At 40.2% G+C, this 22,012-nt stretch overlaps 1 protein-coding gene across 4 annotated transcripts in view; it reads right to left on the reverse strand.

The window, feature by feature from the left end:
* Positions 1-22,012, reverse strand: part of slit1a (slit homolog 1a (Drosophila)) — a 93,685-nt gene that overhangs the window by 32,475 nt on the left and 39,198 nt on the right. For all 4 annotated transcript variants that reach the window (XM_004077151.5, XM_011484467.4, XM_004077152.5 and 1 more), the window contains exons 5-9: positions 7,205-7,276; positions 6,687-6,758; positions 5,711-5,782; positions 4,806-4,969; positions 108-255 (exon numbers count right to left, since the gene is read on the reverse strand). In XM_004077151.5, the coding sequence (XP_004077199.1) occupies positions 108-255; positions 4,806-4,969; positions 5,711-5,782; positions 6,687-6,758; positions 7,205-7,276 (528 nt within the window). The remainder of the gene's footprint in view (positions 1-107; positions 256-4,805; positions 4,970-5,710; positions 5,783-6,686; positions 6,759-7,204; positions 7,277-22,012) is intronic.

Genomic DNA, 22,012 nt, shown 5'->3' on the forward strand with positions numbered 1-22,012 from the left:
AAACTGCATTAAACAGTGATACGTAACCCTTAATTTGGCTAAATGTATTTGTTTTAAGACGAAACCATAACAGATAAATTTGGTTGGATGGTAAAAATTCCACTCACATTTCAGCCATGTTGTCAGGAAGATTGGCTGGGATGGCGGTGAGACCTTTGCCTCTACAATCCACAATGTTGTTGCTGCAGGTACACATTGCAGGGCACGATCCTCCGCCGATGCTGCAGGGCTGCAGGCTGGAAGACTCCTGGTGTCCTGTCAAAAAACATTGGAAAAAAACAAATGAAAGTGGTCAATTCAGACCTTTAAAGTCAACCATTACAGCAGGAACCTGCTTTACTCTTTGTTTTAAGCTTCACAAACAGGTGTGCTGCATTTCTAAGTTTCCGATTCCTCTATAGACCAAAACAACAAGAGACTTCAGAAAGTTCAGCTGGAGTCAGTATGCATTTTGCTTCAAATTAAAACGTCTAACTTTTCTTTTCTTTTTTTCAATTTTCTAAAAGCATCTTAGTTAAACCAGGGGTCTGCAACCTGCAACACTGAAAGAGTCATTCGGATCGATTTCTCACCAACCACAACCCAGCTGGAGCCAAAAGTTATGCTTTATTTACCCTTTAGAAAAATAAGACACTGATTTTTATTAATGTTATTGCTACCATTAGGCCAACTATCAAAGAACTATTGTTTTAAATAGTAAATAAAACAAACAGAAATAGAAAGTAGCACTTTTTTTCCCCCCCAAAAAATGAAATGGGTTAGAACTTTTGACAGAGTTTCACGTGCCACATGAGATTATCACAAGGCAACAAATGTTGTAGTAGGTAGTGCAAAGCCAACAGTGAAAATAAATTAAATTAAATCCTTGAATTTTTTTCAAAAACAGATGGCCATCTTTATAATTTGGCATGTTTGAATTGTGGTTGTACTTGCTGACCTCAAATTGATTTTCTGTGGTCCACGATGCTCTGTCTAAATGTTTAGTGTGACTCTGGTAAACTTTGGAGCCGAACTGCTCGATGGATTGTTGGAGTGTCATGGAGACGTCAGGAGCCTTGTAGAGTGATGTGTACTGTGCTTCAACTGTTTGTGAGTGAGTTGAATACATTTTGACTGTTTAGGTTCACTTGATGCACTTTTTAGTCCAAAAATACCTTACTTTTTGAAATACAAAAAAACATTTTTTATTTTCAAATCAGAGAGCCAAAAGCCTCAAGTTGCAGACCCCTGAGTTTTATCATTACAGTGGTGATTCATAATAATTGATGTTTCCATACATGTTTCTCTCACTTAGCCTAAAAAAGCATTTTTAACTTTATCCAACCCTTCATCTATTGGTTCTCTGAATACAGAATGTGAATCAGGTTTGAACTGAGTTGGTGAAAGAGTATCTAAGTGGAACAGCAGGGCCTTAACCAGCATGGTGAGGCTAGTCTGTGATATGCAACAGCTCCAACTCCACTTTTTCTCATGTATTTATTTTTATATTTATTTTAGCTTTCCTCAGCACTTTTATGAGTTGAACTGCAAAAGTGAAACTCTTCTAAATGTTTGTTCTTTGACAAAAACAAAGGAGCCATCCGTCTCTGTCCTGACCACACTGTCGAGCTGTAAAATCCTTCAGGATCAATAGAAAAGAAACTAGGTTATCCATCAAAGCAGTGCGTACGGAGAGAAGAACAAAGATTTGACTAAGAGACTAAGAGTGTCATTTGAAGCCTTTTAGATAAAGTCCATTGATTCCAAATTCTTCTGCTGAGTGGAATAGATGCCACTCTGCACATTCAACCTCTACCTCTTCTCTTCAATTTGTTCTGTAACCCCTTCATTTGCATAAAGAGCTTCCGACTCATCACTGTCTCCAGATACCTGTTCAAATACGTACGCCGCTGTCAGCACAGCGAAGAGACGGAGCTTGCGCTGCAGCCTTTTCTGCCATGTGCATGCTGGATGTGCGTATCAAAGTCTAACCCAGATAGAATGAATAAAACAGACTTTTAAATGGCCTCATTTACACAGCATTACTAATCCAAGTTTCAAGCCATAAATATTTAATTATCTTCCTCCCTATCCCTCTGCATGTGCGGAAAAAGCTGGCAAGAGTTAAGGGAAAGAGGAGCAGAGATTCAGGAGAAGTGAATGGGTGAGTGATGGTGACAGAGAGAACTCCCAAAACACAAAGAAACATCTGATTGCCAGTAAATTTAGGGCTTAATACTTACACTACATCAAAATCTATTATCTGTATGATGTGACAATTAAAGGAGTCTAGCAGCAAAAAATCTTCGAAGAAGGAATCCACATTGGCACAATCACTCATTCATCATGATCTGGGGCTGTGTGATCTGGAGCAGGGGACCTCTGACAGATCTAGAATCCACTTTGGGGCAGAAAAAAAACTCCTTTCTGATCTAACATAGATTATCTGACAGGCCTGGGATCAGGGAAAGTGCAGAGCACAGCTGGAGCGGACCTAACAATGACAGTTTCCTGACAGGTAAAGTGGAGGTAAGACTGTTTGATGTCGACTCCTCCTTTGTTATTCGCGGTTTCCTCCTCCTCCTCCCATCGTTTATCCCCACTTTCTCTTGAGTTCCAGCTCCTCTGACTCCCTTTGGTGTCCTCATTTCAGCCGCTATCACTACAAACCATTACCTTCTTTCCATTTGCTCTCGGCTCCACACATTTAACCTCCCTCCTTTTCTCTCATCATTTAAAAATATTATCACTGGCTTCCTCCCATCTGCCTCCCCCCAAATCCCACCTCTGCTCCGTCTCAGAGCCATTTCCTTCCCTGTTTCCCATTAAAAGAGGAGACATTAATTCAACCTTGAAGCTATTTATTTTCAATTGCTCATTTCAAGCACAATATTTTTACTTCATTTTTCATTCCCTGGGAGCAGTAAAGCAGTACAATAGTTGTTTCTTTCTTTGCAATGTAACCATAAACTGGCATATGCATCTCCATTTTGTTTACCTTTCTTTGTAGCTACAAAAACGAGGGTTGACATAGATTTTTTTTTACTGTTTGATCAAACAGAATTTAGATTTGATTTTAAATCAAAATTCTTTCTTATCAGATGATAAGAACAGCTCTCAAACATTCAGCAGGCAACGCCCCTTTTAGGGCGGACAAGATTGGATGTGCTGATCTATTTAAGTTTCATGTTGAAGGCTGTTCCTGACACTACCCTGGGCATTTACCGGGCTTGGGACCAGCACAAGTTTGTCACAAGACACTGGCTTGTTCCCGTTGATACATTTATCTTTTCTTTCTTTTTACGTCTCTCCGTTTGTCTGTCTGTCCATCCTTATGTTTTTTTCTCTTCTTTTCTGTTGTGTCTCTTGTTGTTTTTGTTTTCTTTTTTCTTAGTTATTTTTGTTTTTGCTAGTCATTTGTGGATTTCTGCCAGCCATAACATTTGTGGAGGCAGTCACAGCATTAACCCCTGTGCCCATGCCTATATCAGTCTTGACATTTAGGTATTTTAATAATAAATTTTATTTTTACCGAAACCTACATTTTCTTTGTGATGAAAACTTTTTAATTAAGTTTTTTTAATTGTACCATTTTTGCAGTGGGTGAAGAAATATGATTCAAAAATTCTAAAGGAAAAAAGTGTACCGGTAATCACTTGCAATTTAGCTCAAAATCATGGGGGGGAAAAATAATTGTCTTGTAGTGACAATAAGTCATTTTGCTGAAAGCAATAGAGGATTTCATCATACTTTGCATGAATGAACATCCGTTTTCATTCTGATGTCTAAAAAATCAGCTCTTTTTCCTGTCCCAAATCCCCCGCAGATGGCCGATCCTAGTCTCATCTCTAAAATAGATCTACAAACAACAACACACTGTAGAAATTATAATTAAAAAAAATAAACACGCGAGTCCCTGTGACTCTGGTGAGTCCATCTCTGAGAGTTCAGCTTCTGGTCAGTCATCCTCTCCAGGGTAAAACTTTAAGTACATGTGTTGCTTTTTTATTCATTTGTGGAAATAAATGCATGATCATGTAGTTACACGCAAAAACAAACAGCAGCATTTATGTCTATTAGTCTGCCCCAAAAGAAAAAAAAAAAAAGAAACTGAATTGATTTTATCGTTCTGTGTGTTTGCAGACTCCAGCTGCCCATTGTGCAAAGCCCTACCTAACCTTCCGTATCAATGTTCCAGCTCTAACTCTCATATATCTGGACTCCTTACACTCCCACGCTTAGAGTGTCTTTCCCTGGGCGATGAATAGTTAATGATCTGTGCTGTCATGCCGTATGGCTGCGTAAAAATCACAACCCGTGGAGAGAGAAACACAGAGAGGTGCACACAGCCACAAACACACGCAGACACAAACACCCCTCACAGCTGGGGCTGCGAACGAGATGGCCTTGTGTGGAGAGAAAGTTCTCATGCAGTTTTGCTTTGTCCGCATATGATAAACCTATTGCAGCACTCCCACATGCTCTGTCTCATTTGCAGAAGTTGCAGGAACGAGGTTATGACCTAAAATCTTCTAAAAACACAAAAGGGTTTTCTCTATAACGTCTTAAAAAGCAGTAAATAACGGCAGCAGAAAGAAGCTGCAGACAGAGGAACTTCTGTCAGTGAAGGGAGTCTGGGCTCCAGCTGTGAGGGCATTTTCTTAGCATTGCTGCCAGTTGTGTGGGATGCACATGCAATCAGTCGACATGCTGTGCCCTAACAGATGAGTTTCTATGTTGGCCCAATGCTGAACATGACAAGAAGGGGAATTATTTGAACATTTTTAATGACAAAACTTAAAATCTCCATATTTAGTGGGTCTTACCTGAGCAGGTGAACTCATGTTTCTGGACTTCTGCCACGTTGAGTCCTTTGAGCTCAGAAGGCACAGTGCACTGCGTGAACAGACCAATCGTAGGCCTCTGCCTGAGCCACTGGGCCAACCAAGCCAGATGACAGTCACAGTTCAGATTGTTGGAGTGCAGGCGGCTATTGAGAAGAAGAAAAAAGTTAAATAGCAATGAAGGGAAAAGGGATGTCTAAAATAACACCAGCAGGAGATGAAAATAGCAATAAAAGTGTCTGCGTTTTCCTGCAAGTCATCACGTCCGATGCCTGTGGCAGCGCACACTAAATGATACGCTGAATGAACGATTGTGAATGACAAATTCTAAAAAAGAGGACATTTCTAAAACCAGGCCTCGAAACAGTGCATTCCTGCAAAGCTGTGTCTGTCCAGAATAACTCTTGCCGTGGTGCGGTGGACCTCTGCTGCATGTATGCTCACTTGCAAACCCACGAGGGCCTGCATGCACACGGAAATCGCTCTATAATGTTAGCCCAAAGGCAGAAAAAAAAAGCCCAGCGTGTCACCACAAAGCGCAGCGGAGTCACGGCTCAGAGTTTCAGCTACAATAACTGTTTTAATTCAGGCATAATTTCAGATTTAGCAGTCTAACTGCCCTATACGGTTCTGGGGCTGTTTGTGCCTCTGAAGGCTTGTTGTTTTTACACAGAGGACATAATGGCTCCTCCAATAGCTAAAGATGCTTCTGTGTTGCTTTGTGGTTATGGCTTCCAACCAGCTTTGCCTGGAACGACAGAAACTGTCAAACGGCTGTTGAGATTATATCAGTCTTTTTTCTGCAGCGTCTGTAATTGTGGGGAATTATATTAAGGATTGTCCCCCCGTGAGTTACAGACCACTGAGGTGGGATATTTGTGACTTACAAAGTTCGGAGTTTGGGCATGTGGTTGAAGCTGGAGACGGGGATACTGCTGATGTTGTTGTTGTTCAGAGTTCTGTCAAAAGAAGTGAAAAAAAAAACAGTCAGACATGGCAAATAAAGCCCACCGCTCTCAATAATTCCTCTTACATCCATCATTTTTCCTTTTCGTTTTTTGCAACCCGCTGGAAAAACACCACCCCATTTCACACAGATGGGAAGCCCTCACACCTCCCACACACACAGACACTCTTGCATGCAAATAGCACAAACACGATCCTAACCACAAACACAGCCTCTTTCAAGGAAGAGCACGAGACCCACACTTCCACGGAACCCGGGCATCAGCTGCTGCAGGAGAGTCGGGTCATTTCAATCAGCCTAATGACCCTTCCCCTTCGTCAACGTGCTCTCCCTTTCAACACAAGCTGTCCTCCTCCCCCATAACTCCCACCTCTATCGATTTGATCTGAACACCCCTCAATGTCCTCAAACCCAATTATCACAACCCTGAGACAACAAAATGCAGTTCATGCTGAGAAAGCACTTCTTCTTGTTTTTGTGACTTTCCATTTCCCAAAAGTTAGAACTCAGAGTGTGCATCGTTTTCAGTGAGGTCCTCAGTGATTATGCATTTATTTTTTTTGGATTAATCTGTGAAGTCTGCCACATGTTCACATTTAAAAAAAAGATCTCTTTGACAAAATGATCGGAGGAATCCCTTGTCAGATGGCATTCTGGATGGTGCTTGCATGGAGGTGGAGTCAAAGGTTCAGGGAGGTGTTAATGTGATGGAGTGTCAGCTGTGACTTAATGGGGCTTCCTTCATGAAGCCTGCAGGGGGCTTTTCTGCATAATATGCAGTCCTGTGTCCTGTTCTGCTTTTCAGCGGGGGACAAAAATGTCTTCATTTAACCAAGAGCCTCGATGGACTAAAACAGCACTGCACTGTGTAAAATAGCATTCGATCAGATACTTACAGCACTTCCAGGCCTCTCATAGCTCTGAACGCGCCGTCCTCGATGCAGCTGATGTGGTTTTTATCCAGCTGCCTGTGAATCACAAAGACACATGCACAGTCTTTGTCTCCCCGAGGAGTAGTTGTAATCACAGATACAGTAAATAGTACACTCATGGCAAATCGATTGCACTATATTGATCTACATTCATGTAACCCCCAAGCATTGCAAAAGTGAACTTTAACTATTTTTTGTCAGCAGAGCAGCCTATAAATCTATGACAACAACTGTAGAGGAGCCGGAGTTCAGAAAAGGTTTTACAACCTGACAGAAAAACATAAAAAATGAACAAAAACAATATTTTACTTGAAATGTATTTGAGATTTTACCATGGGAATCAATGTTGGATCTGTACTAAAAAAATAAAGTTACAAAGATTTATTCTAAACTCTAAAACCTTAATGAACTTTTATTTTTCTGACAATTTCTACCCAAATTTTTAGATTGAATTCAAAGATCAAAAACAGTGATGCACTCACAGGTTCTTGATGTCTGTAGCTCCTCTGAAAGCTTTTCTGGGGATGGACTGAATAAAGTTCTCACTTAAATCTCTGTAAAGACAAAATATGTGCAGGTTAAGTAGAACACATCTCAGTTTGGTGATGTTTTAGTACGCCTCAAAACTTTCCTGTCGGGTTTTTTTAAGACGGATTTAAATGTTGTTTATAAAAACCTCCTTTGACCACACTCATCCATGCAGAACTGAAAACTAAGTGCAGTTTTTTCTTTTTCTTCCTGCAGCGTCTGCCAGCACCCTGAGGTGTGGTCCCTCAAGGAGAACTCTGTTTACAATGGAGTGGTTATGTTTTGGAGGCTGGATTAATCAGTGTTCAGTCATGCTGTAATTTGTTAGCTGCTTTTTGACTGTGCTCTGTTGTGAAGCTCAGTACCTGCACACAGAGCAGACAAACAGGCAGTGAGTGAGGAGGGGTCCCCTGTGTCACGGTACAGTGGATTCATTAGGACGGGGCCACAAAGAAAATGAACTTTTTCAATTTCGAGCTGAGTGAGTGTGTAGCATTTAAACGATGCAGATTTAGCCACTAAAAGTTGTGCATGCGTGGAAAGCAACAGAAAGTTGCAGTGTTATTTAGATTAACATTTTACAGCATTTAAATAAGAAGTTATCCTGATTGTGACAATTTTGCACAAATATACAAAACCACACATTCACACAGGTTTGATTCCCTCCCAACAAGATATCAGCAGATTTATAAAGTTTGTTATCTTGTGCTGTCACCTGATTCTAATATTTGTATGATTTAAGATTGTTTTTTAATTTAAAATAAAAAACGTTGTATCCTGGTAAACCATTAGCTGATATTTGACAAAATATAAAAAAAAGAAATGTTCGGTAGGATTTGTTTTTTAGCAGTTTTTTGTGGAACACAAGAGCAAAGTTCATCAACGCAGCTGCAAACTGCTCCCTATTAAGAATAATAGCTGTGTTTTTAGGATGTACACCAAGAAAAAGAGAAATTTTCGATAAATTTTAATCGTTTATGACACAAATATTTAGATTCTGACAGATTTTTTAGCCATCTTTCACATTTACAGTCTCATTCCAGCATTAGAGCATTAACATGACAATAGCATTCCATGGGTAGAAGGGGGCTGGAAGCTAATGCAGCTGTCATCAAGAAAGAAAACACCCTGGACAGGTCAGTGATCTACTGCAGGGCGGCACAGACAACCATGCTTAGACAACCGTTTGGACAAAAGTCATGTATGCATTTGATGACGCAAAAGTTCCACATTCTCCGTCCTTTTACCATCCAAGACAACATTTCTTACACAAACCAGTTTGCAGAAAAAAATGTGAATTTTTGACTTTTGTTCAAAAAATATGTTGCAACACATTTTAGGCTGCAAAGCTTTTGAATTATCTTTAGCAAATCTGCTTCCCTTCTGTTTCCACTGATATGAGGAGTTAGTAGGCGATTTGTGCAGCCACGCACCAATAATGGGTCTATTCTTTCAGTCTGGTGAATTCTGTGGGATCATATTCCAAGCATCAAATGAGCTTTGTGCTGCCTAACTAGCATGCAAGAACAAATGTGCTCCCTCCAGCTGCTTTGTTTTTCTTTTGTTAAATCCGCCTTCAGGGTTGAAAGATGAAGTGCTGTTTATCAAAGCGGCTGCACAGACAGGACGGCTTTTGCTCCACCTGGCCCTGAACTTGGTCTAATTGCTAATTAGTCTTTCTGTGTTCTTTAGCAAACACACACATCAAGATGCCAAATGCAGATGCTTTCTAATGGAATCTCCACCCAGTCATCTGCTGAATGTCTTCCTCTGTGCACTTGAACATGCATGCTTCCTGGTGGGTCACATTAAGATGTTTAAATAGATTGCTGTGCGAGGACAGCCTCATTGGGGACACAAAAGAAAAGATATTAGAGAAACAGAGATGAAAATTGGTGGAGCATTAGAAAAGACAGGAAGGCTCAGATGAAGTGCACACAATGCTGTGTGTGTAAGTAGTGAAATTAAAGCTCTTGGGTGGAATCCACACACTAAAACTGCCATAATCCTATTAGCATGCTCTAACAGGATTGGCTGGAGGGATTTAGACATGCTTATTTATGAGACTGCTTGATTGAATTAGTTACAGAGGTTGTAGAAAATCATTTCAAAAATGTCATTTTCAAAAACATTTGGTTTTGGGAAAAAAGACTGACATGTGAAAAAAAGAAACCAAAATCAAAATCCTGGTATGCCAGGATACCCACTTCATCCACTTCTTCAGAAACATCACATCCTGGTTTAAAATCTGTCTTCCATTTAATGTCCTTCAAGAATATGTTAACTCCTGTGGAGAGCTGGAGCAAGATTAAACTTAGAAACGCAACATTTTAGCATTTACACGTCCTTAAAATGGCAAACAAGACATTTCTGTGGGAGACCATCATGCAGTATTTTACATAGTCTGTGGTTGCCCCTAACTAGTATTTTCAGAACTCAGCCCAAACTGTGCTGGCTGAGATATTTGACAGTTCTGATTAGTCAGGAGGCTGGATATGGATGGAGTACTGATTCTTTAGGAAAAAAAGGGACAACGATATGAATGCTCTCGCCACAAGCAGGCCGACGTGGTCTATAAGTCCTGACAGTGAATCTAATGTTGGGGACCTTCAGAACATACCAAAACAGTGCATCACTTGTGCAGCATCCTAGACAAGGTCAACAAGCAAACTGCAGTGCAGGAAATCAGATTTTAAACTTTACTTAAAGACAGACTCTGATGAAAATCATGTTTTTGGTGTTCTGATGATGGAGGACAAATAATAAGAAAATAAAGCTCTTAAGGATTTCTTTATTCAAATCACTGTTAATCAGCAGCAGAACCAAATACCTTGTGCCTTTGAAAAAAAGCCACCAGCTCCATGCTCCGCTCCATTCTGATACATCCACTTGCAGACAAATAGATCCATGTACCGGTACGCCTTTTTTTCATCGTCTGAGCTTTATACACGGCTGGATAGCTCCGATATTGCTTGTCATTTTTGTTGCATCCGCAATGTGAGGTTGAGGGTATTGAGGGGCTGTAAGCTAGCGGTAGAGCGTGTAAACCATTGACTGAGCTGTCCCTCCCCCCTTGTTTAACAAATACGAAGTATCTGCTGGCATCTGGAAAATGCATTGTCTAAGGGTGACGCCAGAGTTAGTCCAGTTTTTGAAATACAGTTAAGGTTGTAAACAGATGGATGGTGGGAAGTAGGGGATGGGCTTACTCTGTGCCAACAGTCCCGCCCACAACTCTAAGGTGAATTTCTGATAAAGTTTTTTTATATTTTGGCTAAAAACAGCCCTAATCATGATTAAAAGACCACTAGGAACACTTTTAGAATAGATCAAAAGATGATCAGAGTGGGTCTTTAAATTGTCCATCCATGGGTTTTTCTGAGATTTAAACGTCAGTTGGTCAGATTTTGTATGAAAATGCACGTTCTTTCTTCCTGCATACAGCACACTTAGCTGTGTTCTTTTTACTATAGAAATGCAGACCAAGCGTGAGTCTTTTAGCGTTCAAGCAGCCCCGACTCTGTATTTATTTTCCATAATGTACACCATACCCTGGAAGCGGGCTGTTATTTTGTTACAGCAGCCTGACTATTTACTCGCAGTTCATTCCCATTGTTGCCCTAACGACGGGGTTACACACGTGTTTTAAGGTGCTTCCTCCCAGTGTGAGCCCCAACCCCTGACCTGCTGCGGTCATTGCCTTTTTAGCGGGTTCGCTAGACGGGACGTCAAACAATGTTATCATTTAATCAGTTAAAAGTGCTCTGATATTAAACTCAGCTACTGTTCATAAGAATCTTGGCACGGCTTATATGTGGAATAAGTAGCAGCTTTATCAGACATAGCTTGAGGCGCCTGGTGGGGAGATTAGCTACACACTGAAGGTAATGTCTTGTTCCTGTCTGATTCCCACCATTAACCCGTGATCACTATCTGACTCCATGTACCAACGGCGCACACAAAAATCCAACAAACCCCTACTGTGGTTGCTTGATAGTCACAACAGTTGCAGTGACAAAAGCGCAGAGGTTTGCGCCTTACCTGCATCAGTTCTTATGGGCGCTGCACCCATTAAGAGTCCTGGGGGTCAGACAGCCTTTTTGGGTTTTAAACCATCAAAGGCTTCATGCCTTCCATTAAGGATTTACAGGCACATGTGACTCAATGTTAAACATCCCAATTGCTTCTTTTATCTGTAATAGATTTCATAACCTAAAAAGCTAACTGACAGCAAAGGAAAAAAATATGCAATTATGAATCTAATGGGATCAACTGTTCTGCTGACTTACTTTTAAAGGTTTCACATTCAGAAATGCATCAATCTCTGCCACCTGCATTGTAATTCTTTCCTTCTGTGATGCTTCCACAGCTACCGCTCACTGCTTTATTGCTCCTACTGTCTTTTTTTTGCTGTTTTTAAACTATTCATCTTCTATTTTAATTACTTTGGCTGCGGCTTTAATGGATTAGCTCAATGGCAGCACTGATTTAAATGTCTGTCAATGGTTCCCAGAAAGCATTGTCTTCCCTGTGCTGCTTACTCAGCATCATCACTCTGCTTCTTTCTGTACTTGGAGAAGTTCAGAAAATATTTACCAGCCTGTCTAAGAAAAAAAGGTAACTAAGCTCTATTAATGGCTAATATAATTTAATTTTCTTGAGTTGTTGACTCTGTATGACAAAAATGTATTTCAATGGTGTTTAATTTCTTGACTAGCTGTGGGACTTTAAAGTTTATTTTAGCCAAATTCTTTTAATAATCTCTTGATTTTCATTCTTCCATTTAAAGAGAGAGGTGGAATGTGTGTGATTACTCACTCATTAAGAGAGTTAATGAGGTGTGTGAGAGCTGTCAGAGTGCTGCCACTGAATACTTTCCCTCCTCCTGCTTGAAAAAAAAATGCTCACCCTCTTGACTAACTTTGTTTACAAACTGGGAGCCTTGAGAAAATGTTCCAGCATTTGGAAATAATCCGAGAAATGACTCAGGACACAAATGAGATAAATAGAACAGGAGTAATGAAATGTTTTAGGCAGGATACAGACTTTGGAAGCCTGGCAACTTAATGGTCATGTGGTAAAGTGTTCACCCTGAGACTGGAACGTCATGAGTTCAAATCATGGTCGAGTCATACTTAAGACTTTCCTGCTTGACACTGAGCAGTAAGGGGTTAAACCGGGGGTTAAACCACCAAATGGTTTGTTTGCAGCTCACCACTCCCCAAGGAAGAACAAATTCCACACACCTTGGTGTGTGCCAACTAGTAGGACTTTCCCTTTTAACATGATGTAAGAAAGGGGGTGTGGCCAAAAGTAAAAAATAAATAAAAAAGGGAGAAATGAGTTGTCCTCCAATTTCTCGTTAAAGAAGAGAGGTCTTTGAGTGTAAATGCAAACACTAAAACCGTGTGGAATCTCAAATCTTGTCGCTATAAAAGCGGGTTAGACAGGTGGGATGCCAAAACTTTTCTACAAACTCCAAATATCATAAAGATCTGCTTTCCAAGCCTCATAAACACGTTTAGAGTACCACCATCACTAAGAACCCAAGAGAGTTTAAAAAATCTTTTGCAGATGAAGGTTTTTTGTTGTTTTTGTTTTTTTTTCCCCACACGTCCTCCACGCCTGTGCATTGATGCTTTAAACTTTGTTTTCTTTGTCCTATAAGCAGCCTTCAAATAAATCCTAATTTCTATCAGGTCAAGTAACATTAAGGAAAGCACAACATGCAACTTTTTAAAGGAAATTCTTTCAATATATTAAACGTTTAGAAAATGTATATATCTAAAATGCTTTTCAAACTCCAACTTCAAAAAGCAATTAGATTTAACTGAACTCCAAGCCCTTTTAAACATATGAAAAAGCAAAACAAAATAGATTTAATAATTTTATACTTCAGCAGATTCGTTTTCAGTAAAACTAAAACACTGAAAGTTGAATCTTGTTCAACAGATTGATGCAGAATTTGGTTGAGTTGAACAAAAACCCTGAAGCCAGGCTCTGAAAAAAGGAAAGGTGTAAACAGTGTGTGTGTGGAGGTGAGAAGGAGGGCAGATCGATGCTGCCGGGCTCGGCACTTGCCAAAATACAGATGTGTGTGTGTGTGTGTGTGCCTTCCCTCTTACCTCCACCTCCCCCAAACATCCAACCTCCACACCTATTTCCTAAGTTTTTCTTGAGCTCGACATTGGTTGAGGGTTTTTACGTGAATTTGGTTTTGAGCTGTTCAACATTTTTGCTCGGTTGAGAATTATGCAGTTTTTGTGAATTTATTTTTGTAATTTTATACTGTTTTTATTTATTTCTTAATTTGGCTAACTTTAAATTGTCTTTCTTTTATTGTAAAGCACTTCGGTACGCCTAAAGGAGTTGTAAAATGCTATATGAATAAAGTTTCATTCATTCATTCATTCATTCATTAACATAGTTTACAAACATGAATCACCAATATATGGCTTTTATATTGTGCATACGGGGCACATTTCACGTTCAAATGACGTAATTGACTCAAAAATCCCTAAGTGTCTGTCACCAAGTCACCAAGACTATCGTGTCATAGACTACAGTCATCACTAATGTAATGTTTGCACATATTATTATGCACTTTTATGAGATCCAATGAGGACAACACCAAGAAGACGAAACTGTCACGTTTTGGAAAAAAGAACAGATGATCAATTTTTGGAGCATGAAACCCCCTAACTCTGTGTCTCCGTTTTAGAAAAAAATTACGTCTACTAAGAGTTTTAATTAAAAACAAATACAACTTAAGAAATCATTAACAGTAAATCTGTTCCTCTTCATTTTTGAGCTTAGGTAAACACCTGCCCACCTAAACAAGCTTTAACTTGGAGGAGCCGTGTGGCCCTCCATGTTTTTCTTATCTGCACCATCACCATTTTGTTTTATACATGGTCAGGAAAGCTTATCAATTCTCATCTCACTGGCTTTCATGGGACCACTCCCCTAAAATCTAACATTTGATGTCCTAAACTTCCACACCCTCGGACCGGAGAAAAAAACTCGTGTGAACTCATCTCATGAGGGTTTCCCGCTTATTCTGATGATGAAAAATATGGCAAGCATATCACCCTTTGTTTGCCCTTTTCTCCCGCTCTCATAATACACACACACATCCTCAAGCTGCCTCTTTCTGTTGGGACCTAAAGGGGATTTCATGGATGGACTCCACTCTAATCATCAACAGTTACAAACCAATGAGAATCGCGCAACGCTTCCAGAATGGAACGCTCAACAACCGCGAAGAGAAAACACGGTGTCAGTGGAACTTATCAGGTCCACATGAGGGCTGACAGACGCACACACACATGTTGAGAATCAAGACCGAGCCAGTTTAACTGCAGCCCACATCTCTTCTTTCAGTGTAAATGATTCATGACGTCTGTGTCTTTAAAGGCTTTAAAAGTCTGACATGAGCGCATGCGTTTGGCCGTGAGCTGTGATGCCACCCATGAAGCAAATCCATACTTTCTCTAAGCTCCTGATTTCCTCCCGCCATTATCTGTACCTGAGTTTCTGACAGTGCCCAGACCTTTCTCTGACAGTCAGGCTGAGTGATGGAGCATCGATCATGACAAACGCTTGGAAGCGTCATCAAGGGTATGGGTGGGGGGCAAGAGAACCCTGCTCTGCACAAACATGGAGCCAAGTCCTGTCCAGCTATCCCAGTGTCTTCCAGTCAGAGAACAATAGAAGAGCAGGAAAAGGAGAGTGCATGCCTCTCAACAGGTCCATGCATTAGCCAGAACGTTCTCTTCAAACCAGAAAAAGTTTTCTTCAGCGCTGACAGAAGCCTGGAAATCATTTTCTGAGATTGGACTAATGTTTTATGCAGAGATGGAGTGAAAGTGGAAGAAGGAGGCCATCTCAAAACAGGGTAAATCTATCTCATGCACTTTCTCGCATGCACACATGGGCTGTGAAGTCTCACTAAATTGGTAAAAGATGCCTTTTTCTTTAACAGCTGGTTAACTAAAAAGTGCAAAACAGATCCTGAAGATCAGATGACAGCTTTTCCTGGAAGTGCTGGTCTGAGGTCAGCGTTATTGAACCACTGTGATGACAGATCTACCACACCTAACCACAAGCTACTGATAGCAGATCAGACAACTGTCACAAAGACACACATTCAGAAGCTCCGTCAGTCATGACAAAAAGACGAACACTTGAGGAATCTTAATTGAATCTATGAAAGGAAGAGATCTGACAAATGGTGGCTGTAATGAAACCTGATGTTGATCATCTATGGGTTTCCTCCATGAAGCCCTTTATGGAACCTGCTCTGGGCTGCAAAAGTGACTGAAATTGAGAGTGAAACCAGTCATTACCTTAAGCATTCACAGTCGCCGCTGCACCAGGAAAGTATCAGGAGGGGAAAGAAGAGGAAAGAAGACGGGAAGCGAGAGGACGAAGCCAGAGGGAAGGTGAGCAGAGTGGTTACCTTCATGTCTGCTCTTACTCCAAATCCCTCTGAAAGCTAAACTTGAAAGGAGCCCAAAGGTATATGTCTCAAAAAGTCAAGGACGTTCCGTCTGCTCAGAGGAAAAAGAAAAACCCTGTGATTCTCAGTCTGTGGGGGTACATTACCTCTATACTTACTATCTTATCTTACTGCAAGACATTGAAAGATTTATATTTGTGGCTTTGTGAAGAAAAAGAATCTCATCGCCCCTGAATAAGAGAGTGAGAATGAAGAACTCCTAATTAGGAACTTCTTGCAGCTCAATTATACGTTTATAAGATGAGGGCATTATACTGCATCCATCGAGAGAAACCAACAACATAGTAATTATAAACCTTTAGTTACTTTATGCTAAAACTTTACAAAAGGTTATTTTTCCAATAAAATTAAAATGCGAAGATAAATGCATGTTTTTCTGGCTTCTGTGGATCATTATTTTCCGTATAAAAAGGCAAACTATTGAATAATTCCCTTTTTTAAAAACCATTCATGATAACATGTCAAACAGATTTACAAACTTTATCGGCTGCAATTCATTTTCTAAGGTTAAAATGAGTGACAAAAGATTTTCAGGCAAAAAAACACGACCAATGAAAATCCAGTAGAGAGTTTCGACATGGCAGTCAAAAAGATATATTTTTATGAAGATCTCTAAAGCAGTGTTTTTCAACCTTTTTTGAGCCTCGGCACACTTTAACCTTGTCAAAAATCCCGCGGCACACCAGCATCCAAAAAAAAAAGAAAAAAAAAGGAGAAACTCTATAGTCTGTATTGATGTACAGCCCATCCGCAATCTCACATGCATTTTTGTGATAATTGTGGCAGAAAAAGCTGGAAGCTGCAGCTTTTTTTTCTTAAAGATGTAATAAAAGTTAAGTTAAATTTTTTAAAAAATGTTTGATGTGTGTTCGTTGTGGTTTCAAGACGTCAAAGAAAGACTCATTGTGCACAGAGACGCTGTCACTTTAACCCAATGCATCATGGGAGATGTAGTGCAAACAGCCGCCAAACGCAAACAGACTTGCTTCTCTGAGCTTCATTGTTTTGTTCAATTGTTCGACGGTCTGATACCGGATTCTGTGGAAAGCTACACCGATAAATATGAGCTTTAGCTGGTATTTTTGTTGGAACTGAGCGATTTTATGAGCAGGATCGGAACAAGGAAGTGAAGACTTTAACCACTTCTGATTGGTCAGACTGATGACATGTGATTAAGTCTCCAAGAATGATTGGTGGAGACAGTTAAAGGGGCGAGACTTTTCAGAAAACAGCTGATGCTATGGCTAAATCGCGGTACCGTCATTCTTATCAAAATGTCTTTCATTTAATCAAATCAACACAAAGAAAAAAGTATTTTACGATCTTTCATATTCCTAACTACTCAGTGTTTTATCAGGGCCTGTTTGGATGAACACAGAGCTGATATCCTGGAGATGGTAAATGTTTTTAGATCAGTGAAAGAGAGTAATTTCCCACTGAACAATAGGTAGAAAAACACTGCTCTAAAGGATTGTTGTTGTTTTTCTCATTCTAAAAGCAAGGTTGAATTGTGATACATTGCAATTTATTGTCTCTTCTTTCCAGCTATTCAATTGTCAGTTGTTTTGAGAAAAAGTTTCATCCTGTACTGCAAACGTTTAGGAAGTTGTAAATATAGTTAGCTAAATGAGTTTGAAAGGCTGCAAAAACTGATTTCACATTGCAGCTGTTCAGGTATGATACTCTTTACTTAAACAATGACAATCAAAAACACTTTTCATGCTGTGGTGCCGCAATCGAACTTTTCCTTCAATTTATTGTATTTTGCAAATATGTGAGTGTTAGAGTGACAGTTATAAAGAGGTTCTTTCCAAATGTGACATAAAATGTCAAAACAACTTTAACATAACTAGCAAACTAGGGTTGGGGTTACACTCTAGAACAGGGGTCGGGAACCTATGGCTCGCGAGCCATATATGGCTCTTTTGATGGTCACATGTGGCTCGCAGACACATTTTTATTTTTTTATTTTTCATTAGACCAGTCCTTCTCGGGCGCGATGCGATGCCAGAGGCGCACAGCAGTAGCGGTGCTTGGAGAGAAGGATCTGCGCCAGCATTATCACTTTACTATTATCTATTATTTCACAGAGTTTGTACCACCCGGAAACCTGTGAATTGCCGTGCCTAAAACTGCGCGCCCCCGTCTCTGAGAAAGAGCGCGCAGTAGCGGGGACGGGATGTGAGAGGGAGAAAGCAGAGGGTGAGGGTGGAGTTGTGGGCTCGGTCAGTAAGGTGAATCGCGCAGGGATTGTAAAAACGTAAAACCTGCTGCCCGTCACTCACTACAGCGAGTGAGTGTGTGTTTGTCTCCGCGTCTGCATGTGAGCAGTCTGTCTCACATTTACAGAACATTCAGACCTATGATCACGTTTAAAGTCTCAACGCCTGCATGAAGCAGAAACTCACCACGTATCAACCAGACTAAACCATCAGCAAAACTACCACGAGAAATACTCATCATTTATTAACAACAGCATAACAATGTTATTAAAAATAATCCACAGACTTATTGTCCTTTAAAAGTGTTGAAATTATATCAAATGCACACATTCACTTGAATATTTAGTTTTAAACATATTGTCGCGGACTGAGTTTAACTTGGCTGTTGGGCCGCGTTAAAAGTTCTGGAGTTCCTTGAACGCATCAAGCAGAGATCTGATTGGCTCTTAGTTCTGTCGCTCAGCCTGTTGTTAGTTAATTTGGACCAATGGGGTTCAGCTATGGGCCGAATAAGGGAAATGGGAGGGCTGCAGCAGGAGCAGGGGAATATAAAGTTGGGAGAAGCGCTCTCGTCTCGGCGGGAGAGATTCAGGAGCTGCTGAATTAATTTACGGCATTTGTTACAGCCTGCATTAACCAGAATAAAGAACCTTAAAAGAGGTTAAGTCTCAGTGTGGGAAAAGGACACTACATTATTGTATGGCTCTTTCGAAATTACATTTAAAAATATGTGGCGTTTATGGCTCTCTTGGCCAAAAAGGTTCCCGACCCCTGCTCTAGAAGAATGATTATGGTTAAAGTAATCATTGCTTCAATCTAAAATTGCAGACAGTCAGCGAATTCCTAGTCGTAAAAAAGAAAATGTTTGTAAAATACAGCAAAACCTGTAAATTATTTTCTGTAATATTAGTCAAACATATTTATTATCCCAGAAGATAAAAGTAAAAAACAGCTAAGTGGGTATGAAGGTAAGTCTAAATGTCTAAATTGATCTTTTTTGTTAAATAAGACTGTTGAAGAAAAATAAAACTGGCATTTTTTACCAAATATATGAACACAAGCGATCATCTGAAACATTCTCTGAGTTTTTATGATACATCATGCTCTTCACTCTCTGCACTAAAATGTCCATTCAAAAGTGCGCAAATAAACCCTTACATGCATCTGCTACAGCTATTTAACACTTAATAAAGTTGAAATTATCGAGAAGAAACTTTTGGTCATAAAGTTGACTATTTATTAAAGAAAATCTTAGCTGTTTCAGGATCCACCGATCCACTTCACAGTGACGGATCATCAAAGCATTTTTGCAGATGACAGAACTCTTTGTTGAACTGAAGTTCAGCACAACGACCATCTGCTTCTGATCATTTCTGCAGACACACAGCTCTCCAGCCTCCCAAACTGTGATAGGTCTATCAAACAGTCATTAATCCAGATGGATAGAAGCATTAATCTGTGCTTTTTGTGTTAGCTGGATGGAGAGCATCTTCTAAAGTTGTTAGAGCTTCGTATTCAGAGCAGTAATCAAACTGCAGCCGCTCATAAACACTTTTTCAAATAGTTGAAGTAGGTTTTTTAAGAAAGTTTTTGCAAGGATTTAGAATGTGATACAACTAATCTGAAGTCTTTAGGGACCAATGAGTGAGATAATTGGCATTAAATTTTGAAAAATAGAAAAAAATAACAATGACCATCTGTAAATATAATCTCAGGAATCTTGAAACTAAAAGTGAAAGGGCAAATATTAGATTAGCTGCATGTGAACACCTACATTTTATAGGTGCGCAACAATTTTTTAAAAAAGATTCTAGAGGTGCTGGTTGCTAGGAGAGTAAAGGGTATTTGGAATTATTTCAAAGCCTTAAAGGTAGAAAGTGTGAGTGATTTATGGCATCTGCGTGCTTGTGTGAGAGGATGGCAGAGGACATGGATAGGTGGTTACAAATACCAACTTTACATTGATGACATCACTACTAAGGAAAAAAGAAAAGTTAAAATCATGTCTCCATTTTGTACCAAAAGACATAAAGCATTCACTGATTTGGAATAGTTTGATTGTGTGAAGAATATTAAATGACTCTCCATTAAATCTGGTTTGAAGCATCAATACGCATTTACAAAAAAATAAACCTTTAACCATAAGGCCTAAACTTTTTAAGGCAAGATACTACCCCTCTGGCATTCCTCAAAATATTTTTGAAGCATCCCACATGGCCCTGAGGTGTGTTCATTAATGAGCGCCCACCCTGGAGCAGCAGATGTGATCTGCAAGGTTAAGAAGATGAGTCCAGACATAGCTTTTAGGATTACTGAACCCCAGCAGAGACCAAAGCATGGATTTTTATTTGGTCTTATCTGACCAAAAAAAGTTGGTATAACACCAACAAAGTTGATAGCTAAAACTAAAAAATAAAATACTTTTTATTTCTAATAAAGCCCAACTGAGTGATGCATGAAGCAGATCTATCATCATTCACCAAAATTTGCATAAAGACTGATTCCCCCCAGGGGCTGAGGATCGTCTGCTGGAGTCCTGCAGACATGCCAGCACAGTCATCAAGCTGTCGCTGGCCAGACGAGGTCCTTCTGATCAATTATTGAACAGGGGCTTCTATGATATATTTGTGGGGATACGGTGACATTTCCGTGTGTCTTTAAACTGAATCAAGTAGATTTCTTTAAGTTGAAGCGACACGCCTCCTTGTTTGTGTTATCATGTCTCTCAGCATGTGTTTTCTATGTTCCTGCAGGCTTCGCTGCCGTGTGCTCTGCATGAATGCTGATGCATGACCAGCGGCTCGACACTCGCATACTTGTGCATGTTTCAAAGAGACCTTTAGCCTCATAGGACTTGGTGTCACAGCTTTATAGTCTGGCACTCACTAAAGGACCAACTGCCGAAGCAAGGGGCATGAAATTAAAAACTCCCACCCAGGACTGGAGGCAGAGACAAAATCAGTGGGAGGAGGCTGAGGGTGGGGGGGTGAAGAAGATTGAGAGGGTGGTGGAGAAGAAACAAAGGATAATAAAGATGCAGGTCAGATGATAACGGTCTAAATCAAAATGAATCAGGTCACGAAAGACACAAAGGAAATTTCCAACAGCAGGACAGGAATGTGCTCTGCATTAATGATAGCTGCTGCAAATCTTCTGGCACAGAAGACAAAGTCCTGCTGCTATAGAAAAACCACCAGAAAGACCATCAGCGGTTCGGAAAAAAAATTGCTGCTGACCCTCAGAACTTTAAGCTGTATTTCATCGTGTGTGGACTTGTTCAAATGCCAGACATACATTTGGGTTCTGTTTCTTGGTAAAAGATCACTGTACTGGCATTGATCTAATCAAAACAGCACACATCTGTAGCATATACACAGACAAACTCGTATTTTATGTCTCAGGTGGTGTCCTCTCTACTGTTGTCAACTCTGACCTCTGGAAAGATGGGAAAGCACCGAGAGAATATGATGAATAGGCCAGACACACTCCATGTGTCTGGCCTATTCATAATAACGATTTTTTTCTCTTTTGTATGCTTTTCTCTTCTGTGGAAATCGACCCTGACTCTCCCGCTCCTCCATACCACCCGCCATAATGCGCTGAGGTGTTTACTCAAAAAACAATGCTGCCGTGCTTGAACTCTGCGCTGCGATCGCGGGAACTACTGGAAGCACCGAGGAGCATGTCCTCATCCAGCAGTTCCTGTCTCACTCCAGCCGCGACCTTTCACCCCAGCTCTATGAGTCAGGCTGGGAGGACTCTGAGCGTGACCAATGCATTAGACTCCTCTGACAAGGATGAGGATGACATTTGAACCCCCTGAGGCAAAGGAGGGGCGAAGATCATGAACAGGAAGCAAGAGGGGGAAGATGCTCAAAAAAGAGGCAAGCAGGAACTAATGAATAAATTAATGTTTATTATTTCAGGTTTAAGGTTGGATGAGATATTTACTATACACAGAGTCATGTTATCTAAAAGAAAAGGTGAACAAAGTAGAGACGAAGAAAGGAAATTACTAA

Source organism: Oryzias latipes, chromosome 15 (genome assembly GCF_053564925.1).
Source record: "Oryzias latipes strain Hd-rR chromosome 15, Olatipes_Hd-rR_3.1".
In the NCBI taxonomy this organism is placed as follows: domain Eukaryota; kingdom Metazoa; phylum Chordata; class Actinopteri; order Beloniformes; family Adrianichthyidae; genus Oryzias; species Oryzias latipes.